We start from the raw sequence: 26,155 nt of genomic DNA, 5'->3' as shown, positions 1-26,155 counted from the left end.
TTTTTTTTTTTTTTTAAAGTTTTATTTCTTGTGCAGGTGGTTCAACAGTTAATACAAGGGGTGTCTTGTAAACATGAGTTGGTTACATATACCATTATGAAATGAGACTGAGTTAGTTTAGGGTGATCGGGGGCTTTTTAGACATGTACAGTAAATCTGGACAAAGAAAATACTTTTATAATCAAGATACAAGTGCTGCTACGGGTCCAATGCCAACACCTGGCGCACAACTCTATGGTTGGAGAAACCCTAAACCTCGTCTGGAACATTAAAGATTAAAAGTTGACCATGTTTGGGGATTTTGAAATGTGCAAATAATGTAAAACAGTGATTTAAGAAGATATTTTAGAGTTAAATGCTTGGGCTATAAACGGCAGCACTGACTGGAAGCAGACTGCGTATGGAAGTATATGTCTGCACATCCAACGCCAGTGCTGCCCTGAAACGGTAACAGCAGTCACAGGCAACAGGACGACAGTCGCTGATAATGGTTACACAACTGTAAATTTTAAGATCTACAGTAAGTGGGTCGTAATTAGAGGCACCTATTTTTGTGTACACAACAATGCTTAAGGAAGAATCTGTCATTCAGTGCAGTACAAAACAGTGTAAATCTTTAAAAAAAAAAAAACTAAAACAATTAAAGGAACAGCAAATCACACAGCAGAGGCACCAAAACGACTCCTCTAGTTGATATCAAGTCTTTCTGATTGTTTTGTGTTAAGAAAAGGTGCTCTGAAACAAGAAGACAAATCAGTACACAACTGGAAATGGGAGAAAAAAAAATAATATTTTGAAGTGATATGGAAGAACTAGATAACATAACAGGCTTTTGAAGTGTCGGACTTGTCCTTGGGCAGTAATTCTGACATCTGGTTATTTAACATCCCCTACTCGGCGGACTTAGTTCCATTGAAGTCGGCTTGGGAGTCGGCATCCTCCGCTGGGGCATCCTCAACCACCCTCCGGCCTCCACCAATACGTCGAGGGGGAGCGCTAAAGGATGGCTCGTTTCCACGCCTTAAAGGCCAGAGAGATGCACACAAGACACAGATAGAAACACAAAAAAAACACATTGACACAGTGAGCGGCCGTGATGATGTGTGTGTTGGTTAAGGCTTGTTTACAAACCATTCAAGTGTCGCACACTACAAGGCTGACTGATGAAATTGTGCTCTGTTACGGGATAAGCGCCGGTTATCTTTGTAACTCATTTAACTCCTTTCTCAGGAAAATGAGTTTGGTTTATTGCAGGTAAACCAAGCACTGAGAAAAAGATGGCTGACAAGAAATGGGCGGATGATGATAATAATGATGCAACTTATTCAATTAAATCACCAATGGCAGCTCATGAGCCATATTTCTCTCAGTTAGGCTCAATGACAGAAATGACAGCGATAAGAGTGCACGGGGAATGAAAGGTTCTGTTAAATTAATGAGAAATGGTGATGGGGTAACTTGGGCGCAGAGGTACCTGCTGTGTTACTCCTTGGGTTCAGGGTTGCCTCTGGAATAGAGAGGGACATGATAGTTTTGCTGGTGCTCAGTAGATCTAACTACAAAATCATCAGTTAAAGCTGAGTTGCTTTGTTTCAGACTGTATGAATTGTTGTTGAGTCAAAACAGACTGATCTGTGTGCTGTTGTGGTGCAGAAGTAGAAGATTAACAATCGGGAGTAAAAAAACCTCCAGCTGTCCGTGAAGGAAAACCAGCTCTATGACACGTTGTCCTACCTGAGTTTGCTCTTGAGAGAGTTGACCTCGCGGCTCAATGTGTCACTGGCCTCGGTGGCTTCATCCAGCTCTCGCTGCAGCTTCCTGCGGGCGGCGGTAGCGCGCTGAGACTCCTCCTCCGACTCCTCTAGCTGCCGCTTCAGCTGCTTCATGCGGATATTTGCCTTGTCCGCCTGGCAGGTGAAAGTAAGAAATACAAAGCGAACCATGCCATCACAACTGCTCATACGGTATGTTCTTGTGTAACAAATATTATGTGAACTGTGTTTTTCGGGGCGGATGCATTTCATTTTACCTGGTCTTTGTACTGCTCTGCCTGTTTCCTTTCATCTTCAACCTGCATCAGCAGGTCCTTCAGCTTCTTGTCCTTCTGCCTCATGCTCTTGGCAGATGCCTGCTTATCCCTGAAACAAGAAGAACAAGAGTTCAATGTGACTATATATAAGTGCTGTAAAGAAGTGTATTTTACAGTAAGTCGAGAAGCTCTGTGTGTTCATCTGTCCCTGACCTGTTCTCCTGCTCCAGCTGCTCCTCCAGCTGAGCCACTTTAGCCTCCAAGGCAGTGATGGAGGACTTGAACTTGGACTTGACCTGGTTCTCCATCTCCTGGAGCTTGGCCTTCAGATCCTTGTTCTGGCGCTCCATCTGCTGCCGAGCACTCTCGTTCTTCTGGGAGGTGGTGCGCTCTGACTGCAGCTCGTTGTTTAGCTGATCCACCTGGGGATGAGACACGTGCGAAGAAAGGGGTGAGGCGCCTGAAAGTTCATTACAGCACTTCACAACTCAGGTAGCCGCTACGGTCTTGTCACCTGCTGTGTGCTCTTCCTCAGCCTGTCATTGAGGATCTCCATGTTGCTCTGCTCCTCCTCCAGCTCCTCCTCCAGCTGGCTGATCTTAGCCTCCAGGCGACGCTTCTCGTCTGACAAGGCCGACCTGAGCACAAGGACCGCAACAGAAAACATTATCATGTGTTTTTTTTTCCCGTTCACTGACTAAACAATTAGGTGTGAACTCTCCACCCACTTTCCAGATGAGTTGCTCGCCAGCTCGTCGGACAGTTCGTCTCTTTCGGCTTCTGCCTGCTTCCGTGCTCTCTCAGCTGCGGCCAGTTCCTAGACAGATCAGACATAAACAGATTAGAGATGCATCAGTGCATCAGACAAGTTGCTGCCTTGTTAGGAATCTACAGTGTTACCTCCTGCAGCTGCATGAGCTCAGCCTCAAGACTCTTGGCCTTCTTCTCACTCTCCTTTGCGGTGGACAGCACCTCCTCCCGGGCAGCATGGGCATCTTCCAGCTCCCTCTGGAAGTCCTTCATCTGGCCCTAGAGAGAGAAACAGAAATACAGACAGGGGGGACATCAGGAAGTGATTTATTTAACAAGACATATAAAGTTTATACAGTGTTGCGTTCCAGAGCTTCTTACAAACATCATACTTCATTTATGAAGCTTTGTCACATTTCTCTTGAAGTCATAATTAACTAAAGAAACTTGAGAAGCATTGCTTGATGACAACGAAACCCCTGAAACAAAAAATATGACAGAGTACAGTATCTTTGTTTGTGCTCCTCGATCCCTTCACTCTCACCTGGATCTTGCGGAGCTGCTTGATGGCCTCTTCTCTTCCCTTGTTGGATGTCTCAATCTGTGCCTCCAGATCTTTCATGTCTGTCTCCAGCTTCTTCTTGGCTGCTACTGCCGTGGCCCTCTGTTTCCGTTCATCTTCCAACTCCGTCTCCAACTCTCGAACCTGCAGTCAGGGTCCATCATCGCCAAGATTACTGACGTAGCTTGGATGACATTCTCTCATAGAAGTATCAAATCATATTCTTCCGACACAGGGATAATGGTTCTAATGCCTCCTCACCTGTTTGACAAGCTGCCTCTTCTTCTCCTCTCCCATTTCATCTCGTCCTACGAGGTCTCTCTCAAACTGGGCCTTCAGGGCCTGCATGTTGACCTCCAGACGGAGCTTGGCATCCTCAGCCGCCTGCAGCTCGTCCTCCAGCTCCTCCAGCTGGGTCTTCATCTCCTCCACCTGGGCCTCCAAGCCTCGTTTGGACTTCTCCAACTCGTGGACCTTATTAATAAATTTCAAATTAATCGGTTGGCTCTATTAACTGTATGAATTCTAACAATCAGTGTGTGACCGACTGCGTGAGATTTCAGCACTTACATTTTTTCCCACATCATCCTTGGAGCTGATCAGGTCCTCCATCTCCATCTTCAAGGCCTTGTTGGCTCTCTCCAGCTCCTCTTTGGAATCCTGGGCCTCTTCCAGAGCCCTGGCCAGGGACAGAGCCCTGGTCTCCTTCTCTCTAGCCTCAGCTTCAGCGCGGTCTCTCTCGTCAGCAAATTTACTGGAGATACTCTTCTCCTCGGCCAGCATCTAGGGAACAGAGGGGACACATAACCATAGATTAATGGAATTTCTTTACCGTTAGAGATGCTTTCTAATATGCAACCACCGATTTTGAGTCAAAAGTCAAAAACTGACCTGGTCAAACTTCTTCTGCTTCTTCTCCAGGTTTGACACAACCTGCCTCTGGTTGTCCAGGTCCATCAGCGTGTCCTCCAGCTCCTGCTGTAGACGGTTTTTGGTTTTCTCCAGCTTGTCGTACGCTGAGGCCTTCTCTTCAAACTGAGTGTTGGCTGCCTCCAAATCTCTCTGCAGGCGTTTCTTCCCTTCTTCCAACCCCTCAATGTTTCCTGACAGTTCCTCCATCTTCTTCTTTGAGTCTGATAGCTGTACACAGACCAAGTCACTTGTCATAAAAGAGGAACCTTTATGCTTCTTAGCACATTATGTTCATTATTAAAGGGCACAAGAGTTAAATTTTCCCATAATCAACTTTTAATGCCATGCTCTTGTTTGACCTCTAACCTGGATAGTGAGGGTGGACACGTGTCTCTCCACATTTCTCTTGGCCTCCGTCTCCTCTTCTAGCTGCTCCTGCAAACTGCTCTTGTCGTCTTCTGCTTGCCGCAGCTTTGTAGAGAACTGCAGTTTCTGACGTGTCTCCTCAGCCAGCAGCTCCTGCAGCAGCAACACACCAGTTCAGTGGTCAGTGCGTTTTGACTTCGTGTCATGAAGCATCAATAATGCCATGGGGAATTGTCACAGGAAAGGCCCCACATGGCCTGTATTGCACTGTACATTTCAGCCCAGTTACCTGTGAGTCTTGGAGTTGGGAGGTAAGACTGGAAACATCTTTGCTCAGTTTGATGTTCTTTCCCTCTGCTTCATTCAGTAGGTTTGTCACACTCTCCAGTTCAATCTGTACAAAGATGAACATGAGGTTTCAGGGGCTTTCCTTTGTAGCATGTACAATATTTGTACTTTTCCATTTTTATTAAAGTGGAGTAAAGATATAACTATTGAAAGTGACTTACAGTAATCTTGGAGCAGCGCTCACCCAGCTCCATCTTCTGCTTCTCGCTGTCACCTAAGCGTGACTGCAGATCTGTCACCTGACCTTCCAACTTCTTCCTCTTGTGCTCCCCGTCTTGTTTGGCCTGGGTCAGTGAGCGCACCTCTATAGTTAATTCTGACGTTTCCTTCTCCAGAGCTTGTTTGGCCTTCTCCAGGTTTGACTTCACCTGAGCAGAGGAAGGACAGAAAGATATCAACGCACTGCAGATAACATTTTTATTTATTTACTTCATACATTATTTGAGTGAAATGGACTTAATAAAAACTCCAAATGCAAGCCTACTCGTTTCGACTGCTCCAGCTGCTCAGTGAGCTCCTCCACAGCCTGAGTGTGTTTCTGTCTCATCTCTTGTATCTGAGACTCGTGACTGCGGTTCTCCTCCTCTATGGCCCTCTTCAGCAAGGTCACCTCCTGCTCACGCTTGGCTCTGCAGAAAGACAGATGGAAGATGCAAATATTTTTTATATATATTTTTACAAATACAGTAGTGACCACTGTCTTACTTAAATTAATAAGATCTCAAATTATCCTGGAACAGATTTTTATTAGCTATTTATTTATTGGTTTCTTGGTCATTAAATAAAATATAATTACATATAAAGCTAAATACTTAGTAATAAATATAAACTTTATAAAATGTCAATAATACATGCATTATGAGGATGGTATGACCAACCTGAGTTCCTGCTGTGTGGCAGTGGTGTCCAGGGTATCCTCTAGCTCAGACTTGAGGGCCTCCAGCTCCTCTCCGAGGTCCCGTTTGAGCTTCTCTACCTTGTTCCTGGCAGCTCGCTCAGAGTCAAGGTCCTCTTGCAGATCGGAGATGTGTCCCTCCAGTTCTCTGATCTTCTTTAGAGCATTGTTCTTCTGGGCTGTCTCATCTTCTAACCTAAGAGGAAGGAAGTGCATTCATGGCCCAAGTTAAAACAAAAATTAACAAATTAACAATAAAAAATAGTCATTAGAGTAATTACAGTTGGACTTTACCTGGCCAAGGCGTTCTGTAACTCATCCTCTTTTTTGGCAAGCTGAGCTTTAAGGTCAGCGATCTGGGACTGGAGGTCGGCTATCTGCTCTTGTAGGTCATTCGACTCTGCCTCCAACTTGCGCTTAGCCTTGTCTAATTCCTGGCGACCCTTTTCTTCTTTCTTCAAGCGGACTAAAAGCAGGGTAACACGCATAAATGTTAATCATAAATCTACAATGTGACATTAGTCGTGGTTTGTAGGAATGCTGAAAGATTTTTACCTTCCAATTCAGAGATCATGGACTCGTGTTTATTTTTGAGCTTGGTGAGATTTTTTGATTTCTCCTCTTCCTCTGCCAGGTTGGCACTGAAGTCTGCAATTCTCTCTTCCATCAGCTTACGCTCCTAGAGAGCATAAAGCAGATCATCTACTTGTAAAACTGAATCTCTATTTTGGTGGGTGACTCATTACTATTAAGGCTTTCCAGTTATCCAACACTTACCTTCAACAGCTTGTTGTTCTGGTCCTCCATTACCAGAATGTCATCCTCCAGCTTTTTGATCTTTCCCTCGCAGGTAACCTTCTCCAGCTGCAACTTTTGACGAGCATCCTCCTCCTCTTCCAAATGTTCCTCCAATTCCTACATTAAACAAAACCAAACTATTAGATTCATCAGAAACTGTAGAAAGCTAAACATGGGTGAAGAGCTGGAACTATAGTACGATATGAGTTTACAAAATAACAAAAAAAGGAAAAAATGCAGACCTGCATCTGCTGTTGCATCTTCTTTTTGTCCACCGTTAGTGCCTGAGCACGTTCTTCCTCCTCATCCAGCCTGGCCTCCATTTCATGGAGGATCTCCTCCAACTCCTGTTTCTTAGCTGCCAGACGAACCCTCATCTCTTCAGCCTCAGCATACAGCTCTGTCTCTGCCTGAAGCTGCTCCTGCAGTGCGTTCCTCTCCTCCAAGACCTGGAGCATACATACAAAAGACATTGGCCTCATTATCAGCTCAACCACTACAGACTGTTTTTACTACCATATTTAATCAATACTGAAAAGGATGGATACAATGGCATATGGGGGTTTAGGGATAGTTATGTGTCATGGTTGCCAATTTAATCACTTACCGATGTGTGTTTCAGTGTGATTTCTTTCAGCTCAGACTCAAACTTTAGAGAAATTTCTTTGGCTCTCGCCAGCTCCTCCTCCTTTAGAGTCATCTCCTCCTCCTGTCGGGTCACTTGCAGCAGAGGCTTAACCTGTGGTCCAGAAGGGTAGGCACAGTCACCTAACTAACTCTTTAGGTATTTCATGTATTCAGTCTATGACAACAAAGCCTAAAATGCGCAGTTGCAGTGTGATTTTGACAACATGGTTAGCTGACCTTTGTGAAGAGCCTCCACCACTGCCAGTTCCTGAGTTTGAGGTAGGCAGCACAGTTCCTCTGGATCACTTTCATGGCTGTCAGCTGCTGTTGCCTCTTGGCAAAGGCCCTTTAAAAATTCCACAGGAGGACCATTATATCATGTGTGAAATAGTGAAATATGCACAGTCTTGAAATTTATGCTGCTGAAAACTGCTAGACTAAAAATTATAGTTCTGAAATCTTCCCTCTTCTGTTGAAGAAATACGGCCAAGATAATGCGTAAAAGGCTGGATATGTTGAAAATGTAAGGAGTAAAATACACCGGACAGCTCCATTTATTAAAGGGTGAAGTGTGTGTGTGTGTGTGTGTGTGTGTGTGTGTGTGTGTGTGTGTGTGTGTGTGTGTGTGAGGTTGCTTGCATATTCATACTTTCTGGCCAGGAAGCCTCTAGCCCGGGCCTGGAAAGCAATGATGATCACAGTGATCTTCAAGTCTCTCTCCTCCTCAAGCTGGGCGAGCACTCCTGTGCGGAAGAAGATTTTACTCTGTCCAATCCTGTACAGGTTGGGGTCCAAGTCCAGGTGCTTGATCTACACAGGCAGGAGATCAGTGAAGAATGTCACAAAGGATACACCTACTGAATGTCAGTGAGCACAGAATACAGTTATGTCCCATGGATGGGACTTGTGGACTCACCATGATGCAGCAGGCTTGTTTGCCGTCCATGAAACCTTTGGGAATAGCACTAGCAGCCAAGATCTCATAACTGTGAACAGACATCAAGATGTCACACTTGATATAGAGACTGATGGTTACAGAAAATATTACAAACTGGACATGAAACATGATGAACTTTGTGCAAGACTCACCGCTGACGGAACTCCTGGAAGACGATTCGGTTGGGGAAACCTTGTCGACAGATCCTGATTCCTTCCAACACACCGTTACACCTCAGCTGCTCCAGCACCAGGTGAGCATCCAGCTTCCCTGCCTGAGTAGTACACACAACAGTCTCAATGAGAGCTACTTTCAGGTCAGTAGGCACGGTCAATCAAATACGAATGTTAACTGTAAGACATTTTAAAAGGAGCAAAGAGACACCGGTGTTTGTCTTTACCCTTTTCTCGTGGTTGGGGATGATGCATCTGACGAAGTTGGGCTGTGTGTTGTGCAGGGTGGTCATGAGTTTCGCCAGAGACTCCTTGTAGAGTTGCCCCACTGTGCGGAACATTCCCTTCTTCGTCTTTGAGCCACTTGGCATGGAGCTGTCTGACATCTTGGCTAGTGTATCAAGACCCACAACTCTGTCCGCTGAAATACACAACACACAAAACAAAGTCCACAATCAAAATATACAATCATGCACATTTTATTTGTGAATAAAGAAATGAATGAAACTGGAAAGTAGAGGCAGTGTGTCTCAGTTCCATCTGATTGTAGCAGCATGTTTTAACCAGTGTTAAGACACATGTCTCACCATCTTTCCACAGTTCTTGCACAAACGGGTTGATGGAGTTGTTGAGCAGTGCTGTGACGTTGTCATTTAGAGGGTCCATGTTCTTTGTCAGCCAAGCTGTGGCATTATAATCTACCTAAAAATGGTGCAGTATGATAATGTGTGAGTTTTACTGAAACAAGCTTTTACAAGATGTCAATAATCACAACAGTTATATAATTCTACACACAGTACCCCCCTCATACTCACCTTTCCAGCATAGTGAAGAATGGCGAACTCGGTTTTGTCTTTAAGCTGTTTAGTTTTAGCAAATTTGATATGGTTTCCTTGGGTGGTCAAGAGTTTCTCCACAAAGGACACATCAGTGGCTTTAGGGAACCAACACTCTTCATCCAGCAGGGCCAGGATGCCTGGGGGGTTGTTCTGCAGAGAATATGCAACTAAGTTTGACCAACAGGAAAGACATGTCGTACTTGATCACAAAATAAATATTCTTGCTGGGGGGAAGGACTTATTTAGTTTGAGTGCAGTGGATTTGACTGACACTTAAACTCATTACATACCGGCCTCTCAATGAGCTCAATGCAGGGCTGCAGGTCAAGACCGAAGTCGATGAAGTTCCACTCGATGCCCTCCCTCTGGTACTCCTCTTGCTCCAGGATGAACATGGTGTGGTTGAAGAGCTGCTGCAGCTTCTCGTTGGTGTAGTTGATGCACAGCTGCTCAAAGGAGTTGTCCTACAAGAACCAGGCGACAGCAGACACAACTGAAGACGTGTATGATTTTCTGGGCAATTTTTTTTTTTTTTTAGTATTCTTGTTCTTGTGACATTTCATGTTGTACATGTAACAGCTGATTGCTTTCTGACTAGACTGGGATCAACGTGTATATACCTCAAAGATCTCAAAGCCAGCAATGTCGAGGATTCCAAGGAAGGAGGCTCCCTGGCGCTTGGTCTTGTCAAGGGCTTTGTTTACTCGGGAAAGGATCCAGCGGAAGAGTCGCTCAAACACAGCCTTAGCCAAAGCTTCAATTGCAAAGTCAGCCTGACAAATACCAATGCAGAGAAAATGAGAGCCCGGTGCACGGTTTGGATTTAAACAAGTATAAAAAGGGTTCTTAAAATGCAGCTCTTATTCAGACACTTTCATATTAAAGTCAGTACCTGCTCTTTGGTCTGTGCCTTCTGCACCACCTCCCTGCCCACTTTGATTCGAGGGGTGAGGATGGCTCTGGTAAAATCTGTCACATTAATGCCCTGCAGATGACACACCTTCTGGGCCGCTAGAAGTGGAGGAGAAAGAACAGAGATTATGTGCTGTTCCTTTTTCGTCCAGTTCATAAAACTGGATCACAACATGTTGATGGACTTTCTAAAACAAAGGCGTTCTGTTATCTCACCAGTATTATCTGGCATGGTGGCCTGCTCCTGGTTCCTCTCTTTCTTGAACTCAATGTTTCCCAGTTGCATGACTGTGGAGCAAACCTTCAGGATATCTGGGAAAGAAAAATCAGACACTTAGCTACACAGCTGGAGTAGTTAACTAACTACCTAACTAAATAACATTTTAAACGAACAGATTAAAAAGTGACAGTGTGAGAGTAATTGAAGTCACTGAAGTAGTCACAATTGACTTGCAATGATGAAACCTGAAATAAAAGTAGTAAGTCACAGTAAAAGATGACAGCAGGCTGCTGAGCCAAGCCAAGCATGAGATCTCATGAAACTGATCACAGATACCAATTCTCTCCTCGTCTGTGAAGCCCATGATGGTCATGGCCTCCATGGTCTCTTCATACATCTCGTCGTCTTGCTGGCCAGGGAGCTGAACGTGACCCGCACACAGGAAGCGGTAATTATTGAAGGACTCCAGAAGAAGGTCCTCTGAAAATTAAACGCACAGTGTTAAGTGTATTATCCATAAAGGCCTGTTAGCTGTTAATTATTAATATTACAGATATAATGTAAAATAGAATAGACCTAAATTGAAATTAAATTTCCAAAGAGTGTTTGTATGTGTTTAAAAAAACAAAAAAAACCCAAAAAACTATACATATTTTAGATTTTCGTCATCTTACCACGCAGTTTGTCTTTAGCACCAGCAATCATGTAGTAGAAAATGTGAAAAGCTCTTTCTGTCTTTGCCTGTCTGATACAACGAGACTTCTCCAGCAGGTCTGAAAGCAGTCAGCTGTTAAAGAATACAAATTAGGTTTTTGCTCGGGAAGGTTTAGTATAAAGGCCTAAATGATGTCAGTCTGACTTACATATCTAAAAACTACAACTTCTGTAAGGAATGATGGTTCATCATGACGTATGTACAAGATATTAAACTGAAGAGTTTCCGGCTACTAATGGGCCATAAGATTACGACTGCAATATCAGGAAACCACCCAGGTTAATCTGAACAAATTCCTTTTAATTGCAGCTGAGTATCCAGTTGTAAAAAAAACATAGTGATATGAGTTTCAAGAATGCCCCACATAGCTGTGCTTTATAAAACTATAAACCAGTCATTTAAAACAGAAGGAGTCACTTTTCTGACGTGGAAAGGTCTTTGAAGAAAATACAAGCAAGCCCAGCTGCCAAAAGTCAGACAACTATTTTTGTTGGCGTAAGCACAGAAACACAATTTGTTAGAAAATAGGATACAAGTCTCAATGTTGGCTCCAACAATGTAGCCAGTCACATCAAAGTTGATACGGATGAATTTTCCCTGTGAGAGAGCGATAAGGAGAGTAGCTGTTACTGGACGTAGTGATGTGATTAGCAGTACATACACAAAATATACTATATACATATATAATATTTGTAATGGTACTACAACCAGGAAACATATCTTAAAAACTCACAAATCTGGAGGAGTTGTCATTTTTGATGGTCTTAGCATTTCCAAATGCCTCCAGGATGGGGTTGGCCTGCAGGAGCTGCTTCTCCAGCTCCCCCTAGTGGCAACAGCAATGCACAGACATGATACCATTAAGTATGGTTTAGTTGCTTGCCATGAATGGTGTAGATGTGTGGTGTGGATGAATTGGTGAAGGGTGGGTATCAGTTGGGGTAGATTTACAAGAATAGTATCACTGATGACTGACAAGAGGGAAACAAACATTAGATGAAGGACATTTCTGTCACCTTCTCATTATCCTGACAGGTAAATCTAGAGCACACTAGGAAGATAATATAGCCATTGAAGTTTTCACAGTATCCCATAATACAGACAGGTGATCTAAAAATCAGCTTTGAGAAAAACTGATGAAATAAGAAGTCGCTGTCGACAGGGAAAGAGAGGAGAAAGAGGAGAAGGCCTTCACATACTGTTACAAGCACAAAACCTTTGACGGATCCCGACAGAATCTTTGCATTCAGTGTGTCGGCAACTAAAAATAATTCAAAAACAGTCTTCTGGAGATGTAATATGCTTCCAGTGTGACTGCAGAGCCAATGAACCCGAGGGTGGAGCTCGGTGATGGTGGGTAAATGAGGCGGACACCCTGTCACTTTCTATCCAGCTAATCCATCTGATCAAAGTGGTCTGTCTTAGCCTGCACACGGGTCAGGTGTTGCAGACCGCTCCCTAAACTCTCTTGCTTAAAAACACCTACCATAGCCCCTCTGTAAATGAGATAAAACCATGAAGATGAGAGGACCACGACTTGGCTTAATTCAGTTGTAAAATGTTGTGCTCAATAGATGTTCATACTAAGGGTGATACATTTAAAAAACCACTGGATAAAAAATTCAGACCAAGTCTTACTTTTCTGAAAGTCATTGTCTATCATTATCATTACTCTTGTTACCATGAAAATATGCAGTCATATTTTTTTTTTTTGTTTTATGGTCTTACACTCTCTTGTTGGGAAGACTACTGAGTAACAACAGGAAGATACAGACCCGCCGGCGAAGTGAAGTTCAGAGCTGGCAAAGCAGAGAGGAGGGTCCTGTCTATTTAAGTCACTGGAGGAAAAAAAGGAGAGAAAAGCAAAAGGGGAAACAGAGCACAGCAAGATGGCAGGAAAGAGAAAGTCACAGCTGATGGGAAGGATTGTTCCCTGAGACATTGTTTAAAAAGAAGCACGTAAGAAGACAGAGGAGCAGCGGGAGCAGCAAAGAAATGCCTCAGGATGAGGAGCGGAAAAAAGTGATAGCTCGATGATATTTCTGTTTATGCAACGTCCGTGGGAGCGTTGAGGTCCAACTGAGGACAGTGCTAATACTTCCTCTGGGGCAAAGACCCGTGGGTGTGCGGGGTCAAGGTCAAAGGGTGGGACACTTTGCTTGATAGATTAATCTTTCTAATACATACCCAAAAACCAGACCAACACCATCAACTCTCATGATTCAGTCTGAAGTGTTTGACAAGAGGCTTGAATAAAGGCTTAGATCTCAGTCGGGTCAGTAAAGTCTCTTGAGACTGGGTGTTTTTCAGAATGAGACAGGACGACCAGTGGCCATTTCAGGGGAACCGGCAATTACTGTATGAAGCTGAGGAGGAGTGGAGGGAAGGGAGGGGAGGAGGGGGAGGGGAGGGGGGGGGGTCGGTGTTTGATAGACAGGAGATGGGCATGCTCACACTGTGCTTGTTGATCTGTGAGAGACCCTTTCACTGCCGGACAAGATGTGAATCCCAGCTGGCAGTGAAAAGGTGTCCATAAAAGAATGATGGCACCAAACTCATGATAAACCAGTTCAGGAGGAGGCAAAAAATTGGACGGTTTGAAAAGTGACTGCAAGTCAATACTCTAATAATGATCATGCAGCCTAAATAGGTTCTGGTTGAAGACGAGAGTTAGGGTAAACACCATCTAACTAAACAACACCACGATTTGGCATCTTGGCTGTAGGTGTAAGAGAAATTTAACAAGAAAAGGGTTTCTGGGTAACTTGGTGACACTATCTTCATGCACTTTTCTAACCTAAGGAAAGGACACGCACAAACACCACACAAAAATCACACTCCGGGCATTCCCCTTTACTCACGTAGGCAAACTGTGATCCTGCTTGTTGCTATTTGGAGGAAATGGCAATATACAGAATTAAACTAGGAAGCTTCCTACATTTGTTTAAGAGTGAGGGAACTGGTTGCCAGATCCTAACTCACATGATCTCTTCACACCAATACTTACAGCACTGCTGTCCTTCTTTCCTTTATGCGAGGAGGCCACGACAGCCAAATACTGAATGACCTTCTTGGTGTTCTCCGTCTTCCCGGCACCAGACTCTCCACTGGAGAGGAAAAAGTGACAGTAGGATTAAAAGATACAGATGAGAGACAGTGGAGAACATGGAGATAAGCAGCACTAACATGTTCTCTGTTCACAGTTCAACAACTCTGTTTAATTAAAATGACACCGTGTGCAACTGCGCCAAGGAATGTCACAAAGCATAATGTTATTATTCACTTACTACATAGTAATATTTTCTTATTATAATCCATGCACATCAAGGAGGAAATGTGAGTTTGAAGACTTAGGATTCTCTTAGCGCCTAAGTTTAGCCTGGAGATGGAGGGGCATGTTATAGTAAGTATTGTCTCTTTCTTCTACTTTATTCTCTTTGTCACATAGTTTTCCACACTCTCAAAATCACTCACTGCTCAGTCAACATTGGACTCTTATCCAATATGCTGTTTGCCCAACATCAGATTTCATATCATCTACTCTGTGGACTTCCTCCTCCCCATTTTGGCCTCATCCTGGTTTCAACCAACGATGTCTACCAATGTCTCTGAAGGGAAAAGTCCCAATCTTCTACTTTCGTGTGGGAATTCATTATAATCCTCACAAGCTTTCTTACTCCAATGCTTTTAGTTTTTCTTCCTTACAGAACCATCTGTCTGTAGCTTCACATTAACTGGAGGGATATGATTTCTACAAAAGATCCCAAATAACAATTTCCCAAAAATATTAAAATCCTGAAATGTTAATTTATTGCTTTAAATAAATGTCTGCCTGTACGTTACACAGAACAAACAACTTGATGTTTCAGGCACGAGCGAGTATGTATAGACAGGACAAACTTCCTCTTATGGCTGTTACCATAGGTGTTATACAATAGAGACCATCCAAGTAGTCTGAAATCTAAACTACCTTTTAAAGGCATTTCATGACTGAAATGTTTTTAAACAGAAGCAAGAACACAAACTGATCTTGGATACTCAAAGACAAACTTGAATGATCCCAGAGCCATCAGCCAAAGCACAGATACATGCTCAGTCATGGGTCCATAAAAGGTATGGGATGCTCTGTGTGTCAGGGCTTGGCAGCACTTGTTCAGTTCTGGTAAGGATGTTTGACATCAACGATCCTAGAGCAGGCAGTGCAGGCTCGTGCAGAATAAATTGCGATGGGAGTTTCTTTTCTGTAGATGGTTTATCAAACTGTTTCGTCCTGCACATCCTATCTACTCTCAGTACGCCTCTCTCAAGAGTATTTGAAATTATATGAAGGATTAGACTGTGATTCATCATATCTTTAATACTTAGAGGAACTATAATATTTTGCTGCGACTGCTGAAAAACATCAAATATTTTTGTGAATGGGATGTCAGGAGGCAGTTTTTTTTCCGTAGGATTAAAAAGCAACATGACAACACAAGCAGTGCACAGGCTTCTGAGCATAATCCCAACAGTTCACAGGGAAAATTTACTGCCGTTCCTTAAATGATATAAGGAATACATTTCAAATCCTCAGTGTGTTTCACTAAATAGACAATATGCAAACTCCATCTTGATGAAATGAAATTTCAGAATCTCAAGGATGGATTCAGCAGTGTCTGAGCGATTTCCCATGGCAATTCTTTTGCTAATGTAGAGTAACGTGATGAATACAATCACCATGAGATCACCATAATACATGCAGTGATCAGAAATCATGCAGTCCAAAAGGACTGTCCTGAAGTCAGTGTAGCACTGATGCTGAAAACTTGTAATAAGAGACAGCTAAAGTTAACAACCATGGTAAAAGTATTTTTCAGTTTTCACGTATAGATATTTCCATCACTGTAGCCACACTTGTTGGCTGTAATTTATTTATTTTTTTAGAATACCAGTTACGATTTCCACTGCTTAATCTACAGTTCCAATCAATAACACAGGAAGTGTAGGAGCCATCTGGTTGGTGGTCAGCAGACAAATCATAGGCCAACAAAGAGTCTAGAATCAATATCAATACGGTTGGATGTAATATAAAATGTTAAAACTGCATTTTCTGTTTTTCTATAAAGACGAGGCTGAACATACATACGAACACACGTGCACATTGACAAACGCGGTGGAAAAATGAAAAATGAATGCCATTCCATGTACACACATGCACACACACACACACACACACACACACACACAGAAAGTGAATGTTTTTCCCATTTATGGCCTCAAAATCACGCTGTGGTTCAAAAATGTTGCATGACTGTTTGGAGCCAGTGTCCCAAAAGAATGTTTCACTTTCACATTATGACTTTAAACAGATTTTAAATAAGGCTTCATATAAATGTGTCACGTTAGAACCTAACAGACAACTTGAATGCCCAAATGAACTCTTAAACGGCCTCCAGTCTCCCACTGATAAAGAAGCTTAATAGTTGAGGAAATGGTTCGATGTGATCAAAGAATTAGCCCGCATCCTGGTTTCTGTGAATCAAGGGAAGAGGAAGAGCCTTTTCTCTCACTTCCTTTGCTGAGTACTACTAAGCAGCCTAAAGATGATATTATAATTTTATGCTAGTGAGTAGAAGAACACATTAGCTAAATTTAAGGTGCACTCATTTTTCTTCTCACATTGTGTTTGGTGCATCTTTTTGGTCTAATACCCTCTCTGACGCCTTAAATGTTACTGGAAGTAGATGATGATAGATTAGGACAGTAAAAATATAAGCATGCACAAGAACCAAGCTACTAAATGTGCAGTATGTTAGAGTAAAAAATAAATACTTTGTAGAGACACTACAGTAGGCGGCAGTGGCACTTGAATTAAACTGTGGACCTTATTAGGCCACTAAAACAGATAAAGGGAAGTTATTTTGGTTTTCCACAGATTAAAAGTCAAGTTCAAGCCAGTGCAAAGATCACACTAACACTGCTAGAAAAAATGAGGCTGTTTGTCCCTAGATGTCCGATTGCCCAGTCAAAACTCTCAATAATTAGTTTAAAACAAATAAACAAACAAAATGGAGCCAAAACATTTGGAGAGCTAATCTGGTTCTCCCATCACGTTCCGGGGGCACACTTCCTGACCGAGGATCTCCGAGGAGAGCGAGGAGAGCGAGGCAGCAGGCCTCTGGGAGCACTGAGAAAGCATTAAGGCACATCCAGTTTGACTCGCTTCGAGTTAAAGGCAGCCCACATTATCTAACAAACCAAATGAAATCTTACCAGCGCTCGTGGCTGAAACTGGGTGCTAAGAGACCACGGAGGTGTGCGCTTTGTGTGCCTCTATGTTTACACAGGCATTATGTAACTGTTCTTTCAGATATACACATCTTGCCGTCCTTGTTGTGTCTATGTGACATTTAAGAGATGTTAGGCTGAGAGAGTGTTAAGCTGACAGGTTTGACTTACGTGCAGAGAATGGACTGGTCCTCACGATCTGCAGAAACAAGAACAGTTAGAGCGTGAGCTGTATTACAAATACACACAACCTTTCTTAAGTCATACAAATAACTGTGTGGAAGTGGTTCTCCAGGAATAAAGATCACACTGGTGTGGGATTTCAAACGTCACCCCGGACTGCGTGATTAGTGATGGTTACCTCGTGCCTAAGGGAACAAGTAACTCCCACAAACACGCCGATTTTTGCCCATGAAAATCAACTGTGAATGTACTCAGCAATGAGTCATTATGCCGTCTCCACAAATACCCCTGGGAGAACACACCAAGTCCATGTAAGGCTAAACTGTAACTGTACCCTTCAATACAAAGCACCCCTGAGGGAGTCTGGGGCTTGGTGCTGAAAGAGAGATAACCCTGCTCTAAGTTTTCGATTGTAATGGATCAACTAACATGCGAGAGAGTCTCTGAAAGCACATAACTTCTGAGAGCTGCTGCGGAAAAATGCCGCAGAGTGGGTGAAAAGACACAACACAGAGTACGCTCCCACAGTTCCTCATCCTCAGTGAAGAGCAGTGAGATTAATCTGCAGCTCGTGCAGGTCTCATCTCATCCGCGTTTCTGATGACATTCACTTTTCCTACATAATGCTCCTGGCTCATTGTGCTTATCTTGTCCAACCAAAACAACAAAAAATAGGTCTGAACCCTCAAACAGCTCTTTTGACCGAGAGTGAGACGTGGCCAAAAGATTCCCACTCCCAAAAGTCTGGTCCTCACAAAGACAGATGTACAAGTACAAACACACACACATACGGTCACAGCCTCCTCTGAACTGTAAAGTGTCCCGGATGCTGTTTCAGTGTGGACTCGAGTTTGGCTGCTGTTCCGCTGGTTTCATTCCTGACATACACTCACAAAATGCACCCTGTTCCCTCTCTGCACTTCCTAATTAAGGCAAGAAGAAAGAACGAGAGAGAGATGGAGAGGATGTAGAAGAGAGAGAGAGAGAAAGACATAGTCTGCCTAGTGAGATTTAGCAAAATATCCAAAAGTCCGTCGAAGAGAGACTCCCAGAGAGAAGATGGATGCACTGGACATAAATAAAATAAATTTCAGTGAATGTACTGCTGATTGTGTCAAAAATCTCTGCACCTGTAACACCCTGCAGAAAATCAGTCAGGGGACAGCCAACTCCCTGCGGGAATTTCACATTTTTCTCTCGTGGACATCAAAGGCCGGAGTACAAATTTAGAGGAACGGGCTCTCGGCCAAGACTGAAAGAAGAATGTTTTAAAGCTGAGGAGAGTTATCTGGATTTGCTGTAGTCATGCACCACTAAAACTCTTATGTGAATTGTTCATACAGCGACACAGAGTGGGACATCCTGCATCACTGGTCACTGTTTCATGGGAAATCCCACCGATATATCAACAACAACAAATACCCTGCAAGCCACAGATTAACCTTGAGGTACTCAGAGATTTATTCTGAGACTTTCCAGGAGCTCTGCAGTTCCTGGGTACACAGTACGTCATTGTTTGAACAGCTCCAACAATCATCCTGTCATAGAGGAAAACAAAACGGGTTAAGCTTCAGTGTTCAATGATTCTACCTCTAACGGGTCAGCGTATGAGACAGATCATTCTTCCTGCACTGATGTCCAAAATCAAAACAACAAAAGTTTCAGTCAAACACTGAAACATTTCTTTGCAATGTGTTGCCCCTCTTCTACACTTTAACAATACATTTTTTCTCTTGATGCTGGATCAGTTGGTTCAGCTTGCTCCCAGTTTTACTAAAGGCTGTGTTTCTAAGGTGCGAGGGCCAAGTGGGTGGTCTGCAGGCTTAAAACATGAACTGTCATTTCATATATCGTGAGCCAAATGTTTAGTGTGAAATAAGTGCAGCAGGTCAAAACACGCTGGTTTTCTTGTGCTCCTACTATACACTGTCAAGAGGATCTCTGAGTTATAGCTGTATGGATTCCTCTGTAGAGATGAGCTGGACAATCCAAACACACACACAAGCACCAATAAATCCGGCCCCTTCTTGTTTACTTGTGTCAGCATGTTTACACATCATAGGCACATAGGTAAACACTACTTTCCCGCATACAGCTCTGGTGGAACTATAACCCTTTAATGTACGCAATCACAGACAGATATACACTATGTACGTTTAATACCAAACTAAGTCTGATGGTCGAGTATTTCTGCCCATACATTACAACTGGATATTGTTACATCTGCATTTACTAGACTTCTTTCTTTCTTTCTTTCTTTCTTTCTTTCTTTCTTTCTTTCTTTCTTTCTTTCTTTCTTTCTTCAGTCGTTTCAAGGAGCAGCCACACTGCTTTAAAAATGTATTGTGTTCACTGAGAAAACTGAGACAAAGTGAGTTGATGAGTTTTCTTTTTTTTTTCTTCACATCAATGTGAACACGAGCACTTATCACCACTAATGACTCTGCATTTGACAGAAATGGTGGAAAATGATCTGTAATTATATAATTAATCATGCGGTACAGTCAGCATATTTGGGCATACTTGAGTGAGCCGCGATTAGCTGGACTGCATTTCTACTTGACATGAAACAATCAGCACTGACAGATGAAGTGAAAAGTTTGGGAAAAGCCTTGAGCTGCTGAGAGTCAGCGTGTAAGAGGTTGTTGATCTCTACGCTGATCACTGTGTCTCAATTAAAAGAGGAAAAAAGTCATTCTTAGTTGTCAGCTTACGTCCCTGAAATCACTATTCTGCGTCTACACATCTATTTGCATGTATTTTACATTTCACAGCATCACAACCCAGTCTTTTTCTTTAACTACAACACCACAACTGACAACTGCCTGACTATAAATGACTTTCATCCTAACCTTAAGTCCTGACAAAACATCCAAAGGGCAATCTCAATCTTGTCTAATTGCACAATTAACCTCTGAAGAAAAAACTCTGATGCTGGCTAAAAGAAAAAATACAGTTTGAATGAGAAAGGAAGGTTTCTGAAACAGGAAATGTTTTACTGCCCTCCACCCATCTTTCAACCATCTCTCAATCCAGATGTCAACTCCTCTGAGAAAACATCCTCACGTCAACATAAAAATCCAGTTGGCAAGACCCCCTGGAAACAAGAGAAAGCGATTCTATGGGAAACCAGCCGCTCGGAAACCGTATCGCTGCAGGGTAAGCCCGGAGCCATTTACTGTAAGCACGACTCTGGCACGGCCAGTATTGTCACCTTTACGACACACTGACTCTCAAACAGGCCGTACAAAACTCTTTCGGAGTCATTTAAGGTTTTCATACCTTAAAACCAGCTTACTATGTAGTGAGCTGTCAGGTGGAGCTCTGAGGTTGTTTTTGGACACACTTCTGCATTTGAAAATATCAGCACTTCGTGTTTTTGACATGACGGAGCTAAAAGTTGTGAAGCCGTTCACACCGAGCACTTGACAACTAGTACTTTCCTGGTTATGTTTTTTTTTCTTGATCAGTTTTGGTTAATGAAGGCTACAGGCTCCCTCAGTATCTTCTTCTCTCGTGACATAACAAGTCAAAAACAATGTCTGAGTCTCTCTTCCAAGTGTTTTACACATATTTTTAGTGTGAGAGGAACTGACAGTTAGAGCATATAATTAGAAAGAACCAGGGGTGACGTAAAGTGAATGAGACAGGTAGAGAAACATAATCCCACCTTGCATCATGTTTCTGTAGGCGTTATCGGTGATGGAGTAGATATGAGGGGGGACTTCATGTCGTTTCTTCCCTTTGTACATGTCAATGATCTTCTCTGAGTAGATGGGGAGCATTTTGTATGGGTTCACCACCACGCAGAACAGGCCAGAATATGTCTGAGAGCAGAGAGAGATGAGCAGTGTTAGTACTGATCACGTCCATTAAGGTGTTGGATGTGTGTTTGCTGGGTGTTTTTGGAGGGGTGATACTTACATAAATAAGGCCAGAGAAGTACCTCTCGCGGAGATTGTGCAGCACAGAGGCCTCGTTCAGGCAGGTGAGCTCAGCCATGTCCTCCACCTTGCTGAACTTGGGTGGGTTCATCTTCTGGATGTCATCCTTGTTGACTGTCACCTTCTTGGCATTATCGGCCAGCTCCACCAGCACCTCGTCGCCATGCTCCTCCTTGATACTAGCAGCCTCAAAGCCGTGCTTCTCTGATGGGACCCATACCAGCTTCTTGGCCGCCCAGTCAGCCTGAGCCATGGGGCTGTTCAGGAAGTCTTTGTCCACAAAGAGGAACTTCTCGTCCTCGGATGGGGCCTTCTTGGACATCTTGGCTTAAGGTGGAGAGCCAGCTGTCGATGAGAAGAAAAGTAGTGGATGTCAGAAAACAGTGAGCAGGAAAGGACAAAGGGATGGGGGGATGAGAGAAAGCGAGTCGGGGAGGAACGGACAATGGAGAGAAGAGCAGTGACAACAGAGTGAACGAGTGGGTCAGATTCAAAGATTCAGCGTTGCTGGCATCATTGGTCTTTGCAGGAAAACGGTGACAGTTTCTGCACAGTGATTCACGCGCAAGTGAAACTGCCCCTTCTTTGTGGCTGCGGCTCAAAGAGTTAACATGTTTCATCCATGGGGAAGTTCCAGAGTGCAGCCATTCTCACAGACTTCCACCCCCTCTCGACCCTACATTTTCACACACGCACCACAAGGGAAACATACAAACAATTCCCCTCCCTCCTTACTGTAGATAGAAAGATTGAGGCTGGGACATTGATTTTAATTAACTCAGAAACAAAGACCTCTACATTCTGTCAACAGCTTTATCTGAAACAGCCCCGAGCCATTAATACCCTCGGCCGCTTACTCATGCTCAATCATTAAGTAATTGCTTAATTGACGAAATCAATTTTTTCCATGTCTTCCACCCTCCATCTCTCTCGCTCCCTCTCTGTCTCCAACTAGGAGGCTTCAGTCTCGTGCTGTGATGACCATATATGGGCCCCTTCTCTGGAGCAGGGCTCTTTTCTGTGGACCTAAACAGCGAGGCAAGTGAACTCCCAAACAAAGCCCATATAGGGAATAGTATGTCTCTTGCCGGCCTCGTCGTTTACTCCAAAATGATAACAGCAAGGCAGAGAGCCTGAGGGGGGCCCAGAGCTTTAACAATCACGCTTCACACGGGCCCCTAGCGGCATTCATTTTTAAATGCAACAGCCAGCGGTTTAAATCACGATCAGGTGCTCTGAACTCAGCCATGTCTGGGAGGTGTACATTCACTGGGATGGTAAACAGGAGTAGGTGCATGAAATGTAAAAAAAATAAATAAAACTACACCTAACAAATGTGTCAGTTATATTACAAATGACAAATCTCATAATAATGTAATCCAGACAATAAGTAACAGAATGTTACTTCAACAAGCCCCTCGACCTCTCTAAATACTACCACATATTTTCAGTGGGAATTTCATACAAATCATGTTTTTATAAAGTAATTGAAACCAGTCCTGAGAAAGCCTACAAATGCACCCCGGGGATCAACCAACCCAAACCACCCATAAACTATAGAAGTACATACTTGCAATAGACACTTTTTGTATTTGTCAAAAAACTGCAACTCTGGAGGATGAATCCAGTGAACGTTTCTAAGAAAACAGGGAAGGAACCAGCTGATGCTTTGATGGTCAACCATTTCCGTGGATCAAAGTAAACAGACTTTTCCTGACACTCCCCTCCCCCACGATCAAGTATGTGCAGCCAATCGAGGCGCTCCTCTTTAACTTTTCTCACCGACCCGATTTAACACCAGTGTAATGCCCCCCTCTCTCTTTTTCTGTTGTGTCAACACAGTTTGTGCTCAGTCAGTGTGTCTTGAAGACAGCGGTCTGAAGTCGGGGTTGACAGGATAACAGGTACGGTACAGACGTTTTTTTAAATATGGCTCCCAGACATCACAAGGCTCTGTTTGTCGCTGTAAGCATCGCACTGTTAACCGAGTTAAAGCATTATCAGATCGCTCTTTAATTAGTGTTAGCCACAATTCCTCAGACCCTTTACATGAGAAAATTGATGACAAGAGAAATACACAGGATATTTTTTCTCCGTCAAGTATAATAAACTAGTGGGAATGTCACCCAGGAGGCTCGGTGACCTTTCTATTTGCAGCTTAAAGATGTTGACCTGCAGGGCCAGTGAATGGATTTACTCATTTCCTCTCTCTCATGTTTCACAAACATTCTTCCTCTTATCATCTTATTAATAAACCATATGTATGATTAGAAATACTTCTGGTCAGGCTTTGACAGCTGCTGCAGAAGTATCTATTCAAATGCAAATATCAGAAACAAGTAAACACTCAAATCCTAAACTTCCTACACTGAGATGCACCAACGTTTTAAATGAAAAGTCAACGCCTTTCAGCTTGAGGCAAGAAAGATCTTTGGGTATGCAGTGCTTGAAACGCTATAACTTTTTAAGTAGACAAAGTCTGAATAATAAAGTTAAATGTAATGTCAGCTTTTCTTTAACAAACATTTTCTAAATGAACTACACGGGCTTATTAAAGGGAAAGCAGTACCAGCAAAGTTGAAGAAATATTCAGACTGGCTGCAGATAATAATAAAAATAATAATAATAATAATGAAATAATGTACAGAATTTTACAAATAGTAAATAAGCCCACTCAAAAAGCTTTGTTGTAGGTGAAAAACGTGTCTGTTCTCTTGGCTGTTTTCATCATCAGCTGTAACGTTAAACATGCATGCCAGACAGGACAGGCAGCTTGATGCAACCATATTTGGAAAACAGGAAACTCCATGGTTAGAGCTTTTTGCTAGATAGTCAGGCTTGACTTCCCCTTTCTTCCCTTCTCTACTATGCTTTATTAAACGGCAGCTTCGTGTCATATTTTTAATATTCAACTTAAGTTAGTTGAGCACAAACCTATTAGTTATTTAAAATCTAAATGAAGACTTACACAGCTGACTAGTGACATATAAATTAATTAATGTGCTGTTGACCTCATTTGTCTCAGTTGTCAATGGAAGTGATGCAAATCAGAAATACTACCAGAAAGTGTGACCCAACAAACCAAAGCTTACAATAGCCACTTTATAGCACTAAATAAATGAATAAAAAGTCAGTTACAGTCCTGAAGTCGCTCCTCAAAACGGAAGAGGAGCTTGAGGGGGATGCGGTTTGACAGGTGCACTTCAGTAACACGTGACAAGGTAAAGCTTATACTTACATAATGTCAGGAAATTTGTTTTCGGGGAAGCTCTGGATTTAGAAAGTTGGGGTTTGGAGAAGCCGGCGCTGACGAGGTACTCCAATAGCGAACAGTCCAAATGACCCCCGTCAATTTCGCAGCCTTACCATTTAAACTGCGCACTGTCCCGCGAGGGTGGAGCTGGACGAGCTGACTCTCCTCCTCCCTCCTCCCCCCTCCCATTCCTCCTCGTCGTCCAGCATCGCCCGGCTCCAAGCAGCATCCATTAGGCAGGAGGCAGCGGACATGCGCACTGAGGACACAGGCAGGTTTAAAGAGCCGATGGAAGGAATTGAATGAAGAAGTGCTGAATGGAGACAAAAGTGCTGCTCTGGGTGGAGGATTTAAAATGTCAAATAAAAACTTGCATAAAATGGAAAACACCATTACTTTTTAATCTTTGCTCCAAGGGTTCTTACGTAAAGACTTGCTGTTTGCGTGGAAGTGTGGAGCAAGTCAAATTATGGCTGTGTACTTTATTCTCAAGTTCTCTGTAACATGAATCCTATTCTAATCTTTTTTACAATGAGTATAATGTTTATGTTTTTATATTTTGCGTACATGACTATGCATTTCTTAAAATAACAAATTCAGCACTTGCACTTGCACTTGCAAAATATGCAATAGATAGATAGATAGATAGATAGATAGATAGATAGATAGATAGATAGATAGATAGATGGATGGATATTAATCTAATTGAATGAAAACCTGGTCTATGGTTTCCTGATGTGATGAAATGTGTGATTCAGTTTCAGAATCTCCATATCTTTTTTTATTATTATTGCCGTAGGATCATACAGTACATAACTGGTTAAAAAAAAAACTACTGAAAATGCATCATAAGCACTCAATAGAGGCACAGCCAGTTAAATCTAGAGGACATGAGCTTCAACCCCACACCCTTCGGGTTTATAGGTTATGCAATTTTCTCCCACTCCTCATAAGGCAAACCAGCTGTCCCCAACAGAGGAATCCCCTTTTACTGTAAGCGCTCCAGGGAATTTCCATCCAATAGATAACTCAAAATTCTCATAATGAGCATGAGTTTCCTTATGTGTGTGTGTGTGTGCGTGTGTGTGCATCCCCCACACGTGTCCTCTATCGTTACGCACATCGCATTCCACTATCACAAACAGCCATGCCCCCTCCATCCCTCTCTCTCCATCCCTCCTGTTTCCAGCGTCTCTCCAATGGAACTTCCTATATAAGGACACTGTTCTATTTGGTCCAATAAATCAAGCCGCTGGGTGATAGCCCTGGCCTGTTTCGTGCCAGACGCGCAGCACTGCGAGTGTGTGTATGTGTGTGTGTGTGTGTGTGTGTGTGTGTGTGTGTGAAACCTGATGACAGACCAAAGACCAACACGGAGGATCTTCAGACTCTCTCTGGCCAGCATCAGGGTGGTGGGGTGGCATT

At 43.1% G+C, this 26,155-nt stretch overlaps 1 protein-coding gene across 3 annotated transcripts; it reads right to left on the bottom strand.

The window, feature by feature from the left end:
- On the bottom strand, positions 1–24,877 carry myh11a (myosin, heavy chain 11a, smooth muscle). 3 transcript variants are annotated; one of them, XM_047579503.1, is made up of 43 exons: positions 24,716–24,877; positions 21,458–21,822; positions 21,204–21,360; positions 17,522–17,549; positions 14,091–14,190; positions 13,945–13,971; positions 11,817–11,909; positions 11,617–11,680; positions 11,043–11,141; positions 10,705–10,848; positions 10,365–10,460; positions 10,129–10,247; positions 9,857–10,009; positions 9,527–9,700; positions 9,213–9,386; positions 8,985–9,099; positions 8,625–8,818; positions 8,377–8,498; positions 8,204–8,273; positions 7,937–8,097; positions 7,525–7,633; positions 7,268–7,399; positions 6,903–7,109; positions 6,640–6,777; positions 6,418–6,541; positions 6,157–6,328; positions 5,846–6,058; positions 5,452–5,596; positions 5,129–5,335; positions 4,909–5,013; positions 4,620–4,772; positions 4,233–4,481; positions 3,912–4,124; positions 3,603–3,815; positions 3,324–3,485; positions 2,930–3,058; positions 2,758–2,846; positions 2,544–2,667; positions 2,243–2,451; positions 2,030–2,138; positions 1,735–1,907; positions 1,475–1,507; positions 1–1,020 (listed from the first exon to the last, which is right to left on the bottom strand). In XM_047579503.1, the coding sequence occupies exons 2-42, from the start codon at positions 21,797–21,799 to the stop codon at positions 1,483–1,485; spliced, it is 5,832 nt and encodes a 1,943-aa protein (XP_047435459.1). In that variant the 5' UTR covers positions 21,800–21,822; positions 24,716–24,877; the 3' UTR covers positions 1–1,020; positions 1,475–1,482. The 3 variants fall into 3 exon arrangements, with proteins under 3 accessions (XP_047435459.1, XP_047435457.1, XP_047435458.1); XM_047579501.1 differs by lacking the exon at positions 1,475–1,507; XM_047579502.1 differs by lacking the exons at positions 1,475–1,507; positions 13,945–13,971.
- Between the last annotated feature and the right edge of the window lie 1,278 nt (positions 24,878–26,155).

Source organism: Mugil cephalus, chromosome 2, assembly GCF_022458985.1.
Source record: "Mugil cephalus isolate CIBA_MC_2020 chromosome 2, CIBA_Mcephalus_1.1, whole genome shotgun sequence".
NCBI classification, from domain to species: Eukaryota; Metazoa; Chordata; class Actinopteri; order Mugiliformes; family Mugilidae; genus Mugil; species Mugil cephalus.
The sequence above is the reverse complement of the archived record's forward strand: the minus strand, read 5'-3'. Positions and strand labels throughout refer to the sequence as shown.